The sequence below is a fragment of the Rana temporaria genome, chromosome 1, assembly GCF_905171775.1.
Source record: "Rana temporaria chromosome 1, aRanTem1.1, whole genome shotgun sequence".
Taxonomy (NCBI): Eukaryota; Metazoa; Chordata; class Amphibia; order Anura; family Ranidae; genus Rana; species Rana temporaria.
Window position 1 is genome coordinate 585,972,052 of NC_053489.1, and position 14,876 is coordinate 585,986,927.

General features: G+C 44.6%; 1 protein-coding gene across 1 annotated transcript in view; it reads left to right on the forward strand.

Annotated features, from left to right (window-relative positions):
- BEND4 (BEN domain containing 4) overlaps positions 1 to 14,876 on the forward strand; it is a 202,506-nt gene that overhangs the window by 112,210 nt on the left and 75,420 nt on the right. Inside the window, exon 3 of the mRNA XM_040335023.1 lies at positions 127 to 218. Within this exon, the coding sequence (XP_040190957.1) occupies positions 127 to 218 (92 nt within the window). The remainder of the gene's footprint in view (positions 1 to 126; positions 219 to 14,876) is intronic.

Consider the following 14,876-nt stretch of genomic DNA (forward strand, 5'->3'; position numbering starts at 1 on the left):
TGTTAACTAAACTTGGGCTTTAAACTGTATAATACTTTTTACATTGTTAGTGATGATACAAATCTGTTTGATGTTTGTTGTATTGTTGTGTACTTGTTACTAATGTGACTGCTCTGTCTCTTGCAGTGCCCTGCCAGACAGTGTTAGACTATTTAAAGACTGTACTTCAACATCACAACCAGTTGGTGATACAGCAGCCCATAGAGCAGCCCTCAGAGGTAATGTAACGTAAGATCCGACACTGTTGTAGATGTAGTAAAAATGTGGCATTTCACCTACCTATGGACGCTTTCTGTTATCCCGATTGGACGGTAATTGGCAGTATAGACAAGGGTGATTTGCCTTATGTTCTGTTGCTTTTACAGCAACTCGCTGGGTTGGTGTGGTGAAAAAATTTCTGATATGTTGTATTTTTGCACAGCTTGTTCTAATGCCCTATAACGCTTAGAAAAACTAGTTTTTTGTAAGTTAAATAATGCTTAAAAAAGGCAAAAATAGCAAACCTTGCAAGGAGTTTTAACAAAGCATTGCGTGTGCACAACAACGCACACCACCACAAGCATGTTGTGTGCACCATGTACCCACCTGCTGGTGTGATCCCTAATGAATGATCCCTAAATGTTGCCTATGGCATCCTCTCAGTACAGGAGTCATCTAACTAAACGCCTGCTAGTATGTATATTCCCCATTCTCATAAATGAGAGCAGAGCACGTCTAAAGAAACAGTTACAAAAAAAATGTTAACATGCGGATTATTTTTATACTTTATTTAGTTCACCAGGACTTGTTTTTTTTAAATGTAGCTCTCCAGTTTACAAAACCCAATAATCCCTGTTGTAAATTATGCCAGATAATGTTTATAATATAGAAGAATTCTACTGAATTATTTAGGTGTTCTATTTTACCTATAGATAATAACAGCAAATCACAGGGCCCCATACCAAAATTTTGGTGGGATGCCCCCACTTACCACAGCCTCCTTTTTGACAACCTTTTTGCAGCACTTGCTTACTTAAAGTGGAAGTAAACCCTCCTATTGTTTTCAGCCAAGGAAGCTGCCATCTTGGCCTCTGTTTAATCAGCAACTGCCATGATGCTGCACATGTGATCAGTTATGAAACCAGCCATTGGATGGTTTGACAGTTTGGTTGAGAGCACAAGCAAATGTGACATCTAGCATTTTCGGCATGCTGGGAATGTTAACTGTTTTTTTAAGCTATGAAATAGATGGGTTTACTTCCGCTTTAAGCTGGCCATACATGGCTGGTTTAGCAGGGACCAGACTAATTTCAATCCATGTATGGGCAGGCTGGTGTACACCAGTCGATCTATCGACTGGTGTACAACCAGCCTCTCTGTTTTTTCTCGAATGATAAGTGCCGCCGGCAACAGCCGACAACACTAATCACTGTGCTCTGCCAGGAAAGGCTCTCCGCTGGCAGATCGCAATAGCGCAGCAGGAGGGATTCCCCCATCAACACTGGCTGTGTTGATGGGGAAATCTAGCAATTTTCGTTCCTTCCACATGTGGGAGAAAGAAAATTGCCTGATTTAAGGCCTGCCTAAGAGCCGGTTCACACAGGGGCGACCTGGGATCCGACTTCAAGTCGCCCCAAGTCGCGCTGTGATTCACACTCAAGTCATGTCTAAGTCGCCTCGCAAAGTCGCGCTAAAAGCCGTGTTGCCCCCGTGTGAACCAGCTCTAAGTGTAACTAAACCCAAAAACAAAAGTGTTATGTACTACAACCCAGCTTACTTGATTCCTCACTCCGGCCAGCTCCAGCATTCTCCACTTGAAACTCTATTCTGTGTGCAAAGCCTCAGCGTCTTCATGTACAATACAGAAATATTAACCCTGTATGGTACGTTGAGATGGCTAGCGTGCAAATGGAGCTGGGGGCCGGTCAGAGCACTGTAGGGAGCCTCTTTGACCAAGGAGTTATAAGGTAAGTATTTACATTTTAATCCTCTGCCCTAGACTAGATAAGCCCCTTCAGCACTGCAAGGGTTTGTTTCCTTGAGTTGAGCTTTAAAGCTTACCAGTCCTTAGATGTGGTGGCTGCATTTGTTTTCTTTTTTGCAGTTTTTTTTTTCCCTTTATTTTTACCTGGTAATCCGGCCAATAACATACGTCCTACTCTGTGGTTACAATGCTTACTGTACTGCATCTGTTAAGGAGCAGTGTTGTCTTCTTAGCACACAACTCAGTACCATGGAGGGTAATTGTTCTCTAGTCCATGCAGAGAACCAAGAACAATGCTAACTGATAAGAGTACAATACAGGCAAAAGGCTAAGCTAGTTATTCGCTCACAAGAATCCTGGCATGATCAACAGGCAATTTATTTGCTCTCTTTACGTTGGTAGTCTCTATGTGAAAAAAAAAAGCATTTTACTTTGGTGTCATAACAGTGGAAAGTCTAATTTCTACCCTTGTGGTCCATCAGTGGACTGGTGTCTATAGGTGTAAAAGACCCCTTTACAGTGATGGCCTATCAGTGTTAAAATCCCCCTTTTCAGAGATGGTCAGTTAGTGGAAAGGCCCCCCATTTATATTGATAGTTGACAAATCATTATGCACCATTATATCTATCCGAGACTAAAGTAGACCTAAACCCAATCACATAGAAGCTTTAACATGTTCATTTAAATGTAAATGTTTATAGGGGTTGATTTACTAAAACTGGAGAGTGCAAATTCTGATGCAGCTCTGCAGAGAATCCAATCAGCTTCATTAAGCTTAATTAAACAAGCTGAAGTTAGAAGCTGATTGGCTATCATGCACAGCTGCACTACCCCTTAGAGTTTGTCACACTGAAAGCGCCCGGCGGTAAAACAGCACTATTTTTAGCGGTGCTTTACCGTCGTTTTTGCTGCACTAAACCCCCGCTAGCGGCCGAAAAAGGGTTAAAAGTGCCCACAAAGCACCGCAGCAGTGGCGCTTTGCCGGCAGTTCGGCAGCGCTGCCCATTGATTTCAATGGGCAGGGGCACTTTAGGAGCGGCGTATACACTGCTCCTAAAGCGCTGCAAAGAAGCTGCTTGCAGGACTTTCTTTGACGCCCTGTCAGCACAGTGCCCCAGTGTGAAAGCACTCAGGCTTTCATACTGGGATTGCAGATGAGGCTTTTTAGAAGGGGTCTTAGCAGGGGCAGACTGACAACTCATGGGGCCCCCGGGCAATAGGAGATTATAGGGCCCCCAGGCAATAGGAGAATATGGGGCCCCCAGGCAATAAGAAATTATGGGGCCCCCAGGCAATAGATTATGGGGCCACACAGTATAAACACACACACATACAGTATACATACACAGTATACACACACAATATACACACACAGTATACATACACACAGAATACACATACACAAACTGAAAAGGTACTGGAGAGGCGGGGACGCTATAATCTTAGGATTTTTTTTAAACACAGATTTTTACATACCGTCCCTGGTTTTACTGAGGCTGACAAACCTGATGGGGCCCCCTAGGGGCATGGGGCCCCCAAGTGACCGAATGGTCAGTCCGCCCCTGGGTCTTAGTGCTGCAACTTCAAAATACCTGGTTATCTGGTTATGATGGACCTTGTTTAGTCACTTAGGAGTTGATTTACTAAAGCCCAATAGACTGTGCATTTTTCAGTTGCTCCAGAGCTTGTTAAATGAGCAAAAGCTCTACTGATTTCCATAATCCAATCATGTGCAAGCAAAGTGTTGTTTTTTATCCCTTTTATTTTCCTTGCACGTGATTGGGTGCTCCTTGCAAAGTGAAGCTTTACCTAATTTACTAAGCTCTGGAGCAGTCCATTTGTTTTTAGTAAATTGACCCCTTGATGTCTCCCAGTAGTACCTCATCACACACATGTCCTGCTATTGTCACGGTGACGGTATTAGAATGATATCCCCGTCAGTCTTCCCTTCTTCCCATAAAGAAAATCACCCAATATTCCACAAGGGGGAATATTCCTGGAATCACCCCATAAGCCACACATGAGTCAGAGCTTACTGCTGGAACAAGACAGCTTTAATGGTACAACACAGAGCTTATATGTAATTTTACAAACTGTTACAATGACAAATCTCCGCCCCCTCACACAGTGGGGGCTCTCATACAGATGATAAGCAGACATTTCGGAGCCGATCTTGAAAACACATTTTCTTTAGATAATGACATCAGTGATGTTAATTACTAGTTGTACAGAATATATTATCTAGACAGCTTGGACCCACAATGAAGCAATCAGAATGATTAACATGAGCCACTTCTAATCACAGTAAACAGTAACCACAGGGCTTCTTCACACACACACAATAGATCAATTAACCCTTTGAAATAGGGAGCTGGCTGAGGAAGGGTCATTAACATATCAATAGTCTGTTAGAGGAATGAGTCCCACCTGAAACCACCTTCCCTCTAACACACACACACAGCAGTAAACTAGCAGGGAGGATTAAACTGAAGCATATAGACAAAAAGTCCTTCACAGTCACCATCAGTAAACCTGTCCCAAGCAATGATGTACAGACACAGCATGAGCGAGTCTTTGTAAACAGAAAGGTGCGGGAAGAGATCAGCAGCACTGCGATGCAAGAAAAGGTTAAAAAGTACTCAGTACTTTAGCTAACTAAATGTCATTCATTATGTGTTAAGATCCATTTTAAATATCATTTTAGGTTAGGCTGACCTCCTTAATGCTGATTAATAATGAACCTTTCTAAGTCAACTACAATAAAAATTGCAATGATTATGGTGGTGACAGTAGATCTCTTTATAAATGAAAATTCATCTATCAAGGTTTCCTGTTTTAACTTGCTAATCTGTTTAATTTATACAAAAATTGCTCTACTTTTGTGCCACTCTGCATTGTGTTCAGAAAACATTATCATAATAATATTGTTTGTGCACTGCGATAACAGGCATACATTTAAGATAGCTCCATCTCTGCAATTCCCTGATGTGTCATGATGTGACGTGAAATAGAGGGCACTCTAGCCTTGTGCAAAGTATACAACTCTCACGTCACTTTGATGGCAGGTGTCTTGATATGTTAATTGAAGATCTGATCATGTCTTTTGCATTGCTTTTATGGCTAACCACATTTTTTTTACTGGTCCCTTAAGAGCTCAGATGCATTATGATGAGTGGAATCAGTCAAGCTTCTTCATCCTAAGTAATTGTTCAGTTGCATATTTGAGTTCTTTGGGAAGGGAAAGTGTTGAAGTGTATGAGCAGTGTAAACCACAGTGCTTCCGCAGATGGTCAAAATGTAGGTACAACATTGTGAAGCCTAGCTGAAGTCACAAACAAAACAGGGGGCCAGATTCACACATAAATGCGGCGGCGTAACGTATCGTCTATACGTTACACCGCCGCAAGTTTTCATCGCAAGTTCCTGATTCACCAAGCACTTGCGTGTAAACTTACGGCGGCGGCGTCCGGCGCAAGCCCGCCTAATTCAAATGGGGCGTGTACCATTTAAATTAGGCGCGCTCCCGCGCCAGACGTACTGTGCATGCTCCGTTTTGAAATTCCCGCCGTGCTTTGCGCGAAGTGACGTCATTTTTTTGAACGGCGACGTGCGTAACGTACGTTCGTATTCCCGGACGTCTTACGCAAAAAAAATAATAATTTGAAATTCGACCCGGGAACGACGGCCATACTTTAACATGGCTTGTCTAAAGTTAAGCCATGTTAAAGTAGGCTTAACTTTGCGACGGGAAAAAATTACTAGCGACGACGTAACGAACGCGAAAACCGTCGTGGATCGCCGTAAAACCTCATTTGCATACCCGACGCTGGAAAACGACGCAAACTCCACCCAGCGGAGGCCGAAGTATTGCATCCTAAGATCCGACGATGTAAGTCAATTACACCTGTCGGATCTTAGGGCTATCTACAGTAGGTGTTTGTGATATTGTGTTTTTAGCACGACAGCATCGCGCTGATTCTCGGCGACATGGTGCCGAGATCTCGTACTCACTGGAATAGTGACAGCACATCCCAGCAAGCGCATCATAGAAGCGACGGGAGATCCGACTTGGATTCCCGCCAATTCTACACGTGTGCGGCGTTTGTTATGAATCCTGAGGGGGAAGTCCCCGCCGGATTTTAAATAAAAATCCGGCATGGGTTCCCCCCTCAGGAGCATACCGGGCCCTTAGGTCTGTTATGGGTTGTAAGGAGAGCCCCCCTACGCCGAAAAAACGGCGTAGGGGGTCCCCCTACAATCCATACCAGACCCGTATCCAAAGCACGCTACCCGGCCAGCCAGGAAGGGAGTGGGGACGAGCGAGCGCCCCCCCCCCCCTGAGCTGTACCAGGCTGCATGCCCTCAACATGGGGGGGTTGGGTGCTCTGGGGCAGGGGGGCGCACTGCGGCCCCCCCCACCTCAGAGCACCCTGTCCCCATGTTGATGAGGACAGGGCCCCTTCCCGACAACCCTGGTCGTTGGTTGTCGGGGTATGCGGGCGGGAGGCTTATCGGAATCTGGGAGCCCCCTTTAATAAGGGGGCCCCCAGATACCGGCCCCCCACCCTAAGTGAATGAGTATGGGGTACATCGTACCCCTACCCATTCACCTGCAAGAAAAGTGGTAAAAACACAAATAAACCACACAGGGTATTAAAATATTTTATTAGTCTGCTCCGGAGGCCCCCCCTGTCTTCTTTATTAGCTCTTTTACCAGGGGGAGCTTCTTCTTTGACGTCTTCGGGTGGGTGGGGGCCGCCGTCTGGTTCTCTTCCACCGCCGGGGGGGGGTCGCTTTTAAAAAAGCCCCCACCCCCCGGCGGGTTTCCTCCGGCGTCTTCGGCGGGGGGGCTTCTTCTTCCGCTATCCCGACGGGTCTTCTCCGCTATCCGGGGGGTCTCCTTCTATGTTCGCCGCTCTCCGCTGTTGACTCGGCGCACCCCGGTTCTTCGTCTCGCTGTCCGGTGCCTTCTTCTGTGCTGTACGTCTTCTTCTCCTTCCGTGCTGTGAGTTCTTCTTCCGTGCTGTGACGTCATGTTCTTCACTTCTCTTCTTCTCCCGATGTTGACACGCCGGTTCTTCTCGCTGAAATGACGGATGCGCGCCTTGCATCGGACCTATATAGGCCTCACAGTCCCATCATGCTCTGTACCTACCCATGTGATACCTACCACGTGGGTCTAGCTCATTTACATATTCAACGCGTAAATCAATGGAAGCGCCCCTAGCGGCCAGCGTAAATATGCACCCAAGATACAATGGCGTAGGTGACTTACGTCGGTCATATCTTGGCAAGATTCAGGCGTATCTTGTTCCCTGAATATGGCGCATAGATACGACGGCGCATCCTAGAACTTACACGCGTATCAACAGATACGTCGGCGTAAGCTGACTGTGAATCTGGCCCTATATATATATATATATAGCGAGATCTCTCTCTCTCTCTCTCTCTCTCTCTCAATCTATCTATCTATATTTCTTTCTTTCTTTTTTTTTATCCAGGATTGGGTATTATTTGCAAACTAATATTCACTGCATTCGATAGCTAAGGAAAAATTCTTGTTGAAAGTGAATCTGCCAAATGACATATTCTGCAAGAATTCCCTGGGCCAGATTCACAGAAGCAATACGACGGCGTATCTCCTGATACGCCGTCGTATCTCTCAGAGTATCTATGCGGCTGATTCATAGAATCAGTTACGCATACAGTAGGTGAACCCGATATTGTGTCAATCTCGCTCTCTTTCTCGGCGAGATTGAGCACCTACGAGCCCCATCGTGGGAGCCAGCGCCGAGCTGGCTTGCCGCGATGGAGACAGAGCCGTCATAGAAGCGAAGGGAGATCCGACTTGGATTCCCGCCAATTCTACACGTGTGCTGCGTTTGTTATGAATCCTGAGGGGGAAGTCCCCGCCGGATTTTAAATAAAAATCCGGCATGGGTTCCCCCCTCAGGAGCATACCGGGCCCTTAGGTCTGTTATGGGTTGTAAGGAGAGCCCCCCTACGCCGAAAAAAACGGCGTAGGGGGTCCCCCTACAATCCATACCAGACCCGTATCCAAAGCACGCTACCCGGCCAGCCAGGAAGGGAGTGGGGACGAGCGAGCGCCCCCCCCCCCCTCCTGAGCCGTACCAGGCTGCATGCCCTCAACATGGGGGGGTTGGGTGCTCTGGGGCAGGGGGGCGCACTGCGGCCCCCCCCACCTCAGAGCACCCTGTCCCCATGTTGATGAGGACAGGGCCCCTTCCCGACAACCCTGGCCGTTGGTTGTCGGGGTATGCGGGCGGGAGGCTTATCGGAATCTGGGAGCCCCCTTTAATAAGGGGGCCCCCAGATACCGGCCCCCCACCCTAAGTGAATGAGCTCGGCGCTGGCTCCCGCGATGGGGCTCGTAGGTGCTCAATCTCGCCGAGAAAGAGAGCGAGATTGACACAATATCGGGTTCACCTACTGTATGCGTAACTGATTCTATGAATCAGCCGCATAGATACTCTGAGAGATACGACGGCGTATCAGGAGATACGCCGTCGTATCGCTTCTGTGAATCTGGCCCAGGGAGTTCTTGCAGAATATGTCATTTGGCAGATTCACTTTCAACAAGAATTTTTCCTTAGCTATCGAATGCAGTGAATATTAGTTTGCAAATAATACCCAATCCTGGATAAAAAAAAAAGAAAGAAAGAAATATAGATAGATAGATTGAGAGAGAGAGAGAGAGAGAGAGAGATCTCGCTATATATATATATATATATATATATATATATAGATAAATAGATTCTTTCTTTTTATATATATATATATAGGGCCAGATTCACAGTCAGCTTACGCCGACGTATCTGTTGATACGCCGTGTAAGTTCTAGGATGCGCCGTCGTATCTATGCGCCATATTCAGGGAACAAGATACGCCTGAATCTTGCCAAGATATGACCGACGTAAGTCACCTACGCCATTGTATCTTGGGTGCATATTTACGCTGGCCGCTAGGGGCGCTTCCGTTGATTTACGAGTTGAATATGTAAATGAGCTAGATACGCCGATTCACAAACGTACTTGCGCCCGTCGCAGTAAGCTACGCAAGGCGTACGTCCGGCGTAAAGTTACCCCTGCTATATGAGGCGCAGCCAATGCTAAGTTATGGACGACGGAACATCCGTCGGATTTTACGTCGTTTACGTAAGTCGTACGTGAATGGCTCTGGGCGTAGGTTACGTTCACGTCGTTGCCATTGAGCCGTCGTATCTTAGGGCGTAAATTCGACGTGATTCTGAGCATGTGCGCGCATGCGCCGTTCGTACGGCGCTTCATTTACATGGGGTCACGATTCATTATAATACAACACGCCCACTACCAGCCTACTTTGAATTACGCGGGCTTACGCCGGCCCATTTACGTTACGCCGCCGTAACTTAGGGAGCAAGTGCTTTGTGAATACTGTACTTGCCTCTCTATGTTACGTCGGCGTAGCGCATATGAGATGTGCTACGCCCGCACAGAGATACGCCGATCTCTGTGAATCTGGCCCATATTCTTTATTTTTATATATATACAGGCATACCCTGCTTTAAGTACACTCACTTTACATACACTCGCGAGTAAAGACATACCTGCGAGTGTATGTAAAGTGCCTTGCAAGTATTGTACGGACATTTTGCAGCCGCAGTAGAAGGAGCTGAAGCTCCGAGAGCATACCCCCACCCTGTTCCAGTGTGCCCCTGACACCCCCACTACAGCCCCTGACCCCCTACTACACCCTAAAAGTGAAAAAGGGTATTGTTTCACTTTAAGTACATTTTCGTTTTACATACATGCTCTGGTCCCGTTGTGTACTTAAAAGTGGGGTATGCCTGTATATCTTTCCTATGTTCATCATGCTAAGAGAAAATGTGTATCAACTTCACTGGCTTATTTATTAAGGTAGTGCAAAAAACAGCAATGTACAAATTACTCATAAGAACCATTGAAACATTTGTTTTACTTTTATGCAAAACCTTGACTTTAGAATCACTGTAATGTATACAGTCTTGAGACAGGTGCACTTAAATTCTAAGTTGGAAAAAGATTTTAGATTTGAAAGTTTTAAAAACCATATGTCCATTGAGTATAATCAAAAGACAAACATAAATAAATGTTTTACCTTGCATCCTAAGAAGCGAATCTGCAGCTGATCCAGATGAAAGTAAAAAAAAAATTATAAACTGTAATCCAATTTGCATTCCTTCCTGATCCCCAAAGGCAACCCGATACTCAACAATCTGTGGTGTTATAAATATTAATAGCCAGTTATATTTTGAAACACTTCCAGACCCTTTTTAAAGAAAGTTACCAAGTCCTACAACTAGTTCCTGTGGAACTAGTTGTACATTTTCACATCTCCAACCGCTCCACAGAAGCAACTGCTTGTTACTTTGTTGGGTGAGCTCATTAGAAGGGCATTTGACTGGCAGTGAGACTTGAAGATTGGCAGATTGATCATTTAATTGATCGAATTGATCACAGTTTCTCTGCAGCTCCATCTGGACCTTTGGATGTCCTTATTTGACAGCATAAAAATTGTCAGATGTACTGTATTTTAATGAATTCTTGTGGAAAAATAGATTGCAAATATGCCCCTATTTATCATGAGCTGAACACAAAAGATCTACAACTTTTTCTATGTACACAAAAGGCCTATTTCTCTCAAATGTTGTTCACAAATCTGTCTAAGCCTTGGTTCACATTGACGCTACTTTTAAATCGCGCTACTTGACTTTAAGTAAGGCGATTTCAAAGTAGCAAGGTCATCGTGATTTCAGGTGCTACTTGATAGACATCTGTGTGGCTTCATGCCCAGATGTCCATTGAAGTCGCACCTGAAATCGGCAAAAGTAGTGCAGAAACTACTTTTACAAATCGGTGCGGCACTGCAAAATCGGTGTCGCACTGATTGGAACAGGTCCATTGCCTCCAATAAGTTGCGACTTGTCATGCAATTTTATCTCTCAAATCACATGACAAAGAGCTCCAATGTGAACCTAGGCTTAACCTCCCTGGCGGTATGATTCTGTCTGGAATTACGTACCAAAAGCGGTACAATTATTTGCAAGGAAATTTGGCATTTAATACTGTAGGTCTGTAATTCTTAGGAATAACTCACTTAAATCTGACCAAACAAGAATCTAATAGGCATCCCGGGTATGACATTTTTTTAAAAAACAAAATTATAAATTATAATATAATAAATAATTATAAATAATTATAACAAATAATAATATAATTCTAATAAAAATTATTCAATAATGTAATCAAATCAAAATCACTTAAATTTTCTCAGTTGCAAAATTGTCGCTGTCATAATTTTTTTTTTTTTATGACGAATTTCCCCACAAATCGCTATCGCACAATTCTGCAAGTGATTATAATTTATTATCGCTGTTTTCTAGCTGATCTAAAACCATTTTTGACATAAAGGGACACTTTTGGTTGCTATGGACAATCTACAGTTTTCAGGCAGAAAGAAAGGTTTTTATTATATAAAATGACATGCAGGGCACTGGGCAGACCACTAGGGACAAGGGGGGTGTGTTTTTTTACATACAGTAATGTAATCTATAAGATTACAGTATACTGTATGTATAGTGTTTGTCTACTTTTTTGAATTTGGCGCCGATCTCCGCTCCCGTGCGTCGTAACGTCGCAGGGAACGGAGATCGGCGGCACAGGAGGACGTTGTGTGAATCGAGCGAGGTCCCGCTCGCTCACACAGCGCGGTGACATCACTGGATCCAGGAGAAGGTAAGCCAGCGCACACTGCAGGCTCTGCATGTCTACCCCGAGCGTGACTCGGGGTTACCGATTATAGCAAAAAAAACTCACCCCGAGTCACGCTCGGGGATACAGCCAGGGGGGTTAATCTGTATTAGTGAGCACTTCTCCTTTGCCAAGATAATCCATCCACCTCACAAGTGTGGCATATCAAGATGATGATTAGACAGCATGATTATTGCACAGGTGTGCCTTAGGCTGACCACAATAAAAGGCCACTCTAAAATGTGCAGTTTTATTACATAGCACAATACCACAGATGTCGCAGGTTTTGAAGGAGCGTACAATTGTCATGCTGACTGCAGGAATGCCCACCAGAGCTGTTGCCCTTGACTTGGCGTTTCAGAGGATTTGGCAGTACATCCAAATGGCCTCACAACTGCAGACCACGTGTAATGACACCAGCCCAGCATCTTCACCTCCAAGATCGTCTGAGACCAGCCACCCGGACAGCTGCTGCAACAATTGGTTTGCATAACCAAAGAATTTCTGCACAAACTGTCAGAAACCGTCTCAGGGAAGCTCACCTGCATGCTGGTCATCCTCATCCAGGTATCGACCTGACTGCAGTTTGTCGTCCTAACTGACTTGAGTGGGCAAATGCTCACATTCGATGGCATCTGGCATTTTTTCTAGAGGTGTTCTCTTCACAGATGAATCCCAGTTTTCAATGTACAGGACAGATGGCAGACAGCGCATATGGCGTTGTGTGAATGAGCAATTTGCTGATATCAACATTGTGGATCGAGTGGCACATGGTGGCCATGGGGTATGGACAGTCGTATGCTAAAACTGCACATTTTAGAGTGGCCTTTTATTGTGGCCAGCCTAAGGCACACCTGTGCAATAATCATGCTGTCTAATCAGCATCTTGATATGCCACAACTGTGTGGTGGATGGATTATCCTGGCAAAGGAGAAGTGCTCACTAACACAGATTTAGACAGATTTGTGAACAATATTTGAGAGAAATAGGCCTTTTGTGTACATATAAAAAGTCGTAGATCTTTGCGTTCAGCTAATTATAAATGGGGGCAAATACAATGTGTTGCGTTTATAATTTTGCTCAGTGTATATATAGTGAAAGTGCGAGACCCTGTCACTGTGAAAATGTAGAAGCACCACACACTGGATTCGCATTAGGGGTCAATGCAAGGTTCCAGACTATTGTTTCTGCGGAGAAAGCTGTGTTTTTGGTTTTCTTCAAATTCTGTAGTTCTGGATCGGAACTTTCAATCCTGTCCAGATTTTGCCAGGTGCCCGCAACCTCTAAGTAAACTGGTATGCAGGGTCATTATATACTCAAGCCTGAGGATAGCTCAGATCTCAACCAGAAGACAGATGGTCTCATTCCAGGTGTCAGGAGGGTTCCTATCGGGGTGTCAGGAGAACCCCCTAACCAGAAACCAGGATTGGGCTATGCAACAGGGCACTGCAATTAAAAGCTAAGAGAACCAAGTGAACAGCACAGTCAGAGGGACTGGTAACTGCTGCCAACAATTGTTCATATTGATGTGGAAGAACCCCTGCGTTGGCAACTGATGTGTATGTGAACATTCCATTTGTTCAATAAAAGTGGGCTGCCATGCCCTAAAAACAGTTTGGACTGGTGCACCTACCATATGAATATAATCTCCAAAATATATATACAGTATATAATATGTGTATGTATTTGATGGAGATGATGTATCTGATGAAAAAATACAGAAGTCTTTCTCTGCTGGTCAAGTGGTCATGGCTGTTACACCTAACCCCATCTGTACTAACCTTTTCTACAGGAAACATATATATTTTTTGGCTCAATTAATAAAAGCTCAGATTTTTTAATAACATATCTTACTTGGTTATATTATACATTGTAATGATTTTGGCATACATTTTTTGATATTGAAGCCTCGTACACACTTGGTTTACTCGGCAAGAACCAGCAAGAAAACTGCTGGCAGAGCTTTCTTGCCGAGTATACCGTGCGTGTGTTCGAGCCTTTCAGGTTTCTTGTCAAGAAAACTGCCTAAAATCTTGACGAGAAAAATAGAGAACCTGCTCTCTATTTTCTCGTCGTGATTCTCAGCAGTGTTTTCCTGCCAAGAAACCCGAGCGTGTGTATACTTACCTGTCGCTGTGGAAACCCACGCATGCTCGAAATGATTTTGACGCATGCGCGGTAGCTTTCTAGGCATAGGTAGGGTGCAGCAAGATGGCAGCGATGGCATTGGATGTGACGAGCGCATTCTCGTTGTACGCGATGACGTCACAGCGTTCTTGCCTTCCCAAAGAACCGCGGTTCTTTTGAAAGGAGTGTCTGTACACTTGGGTGGCAAGAGATTCTTGCCAATAATCTCATCAGGAAAAACAATGTTTTTTTCTGACGAGATTCTGGCCCATGTGTACAGAGCTTGAGATGTGTTTAATGCTGAATTATCAGTAAAAATTGTCTGCCTATTGTTACCATACCATCAGTCCATGTATTGCCCTCTGTACAAGTCTTTTCCCAGAAAGAACTAGTACCTGTAACTTGGTAACTAGCTTTCTGCTGATTTTTCAAAAACCAGGTGGTCATATGAACAGGGGGTTTAGAATTGTGGAAAATAGTTCTACTGCTATCATTGCAGAGGGAAAAAGTTAAATTGTTTGTCAATTTAAAAAAAATCACAGCTGGCTTAACATTGAAAAGAAAAAAAAATTACACATGGATATCTAATGGCTGCAAAGGTATCAGTGCTGCAAGGCAGAAGTGCTTACCACTAAGCCACTGTGCTCCTTTTGAACCCTTCCACCATGCTATTGGTGTGCATGCTCTTTAAATAAACAGGTAGCATCTCCAATATTGTCCACACAGGCCAGAATGCCCATAGCAAAATTGATTTGCATTAGATTGCTCTGGAGGGAGTTATTGCCTAACCACCTGCTGGCCACCATATGTACATACTGTATATATGGCCTGTCAGCAAATGGTTATTACAAGCTGTGGCTGCAGCCATGATCATGGTACTGTTTTTTACATCTGCTTGGAAAAGTGATTTGGGCATCCTCGTGGTTCCCAGGCTCTCCCATTCCACTGTGAAGCCCAGGACCACAGTTAGGCTGCATTCACACCTGAGCGTTTTGTAG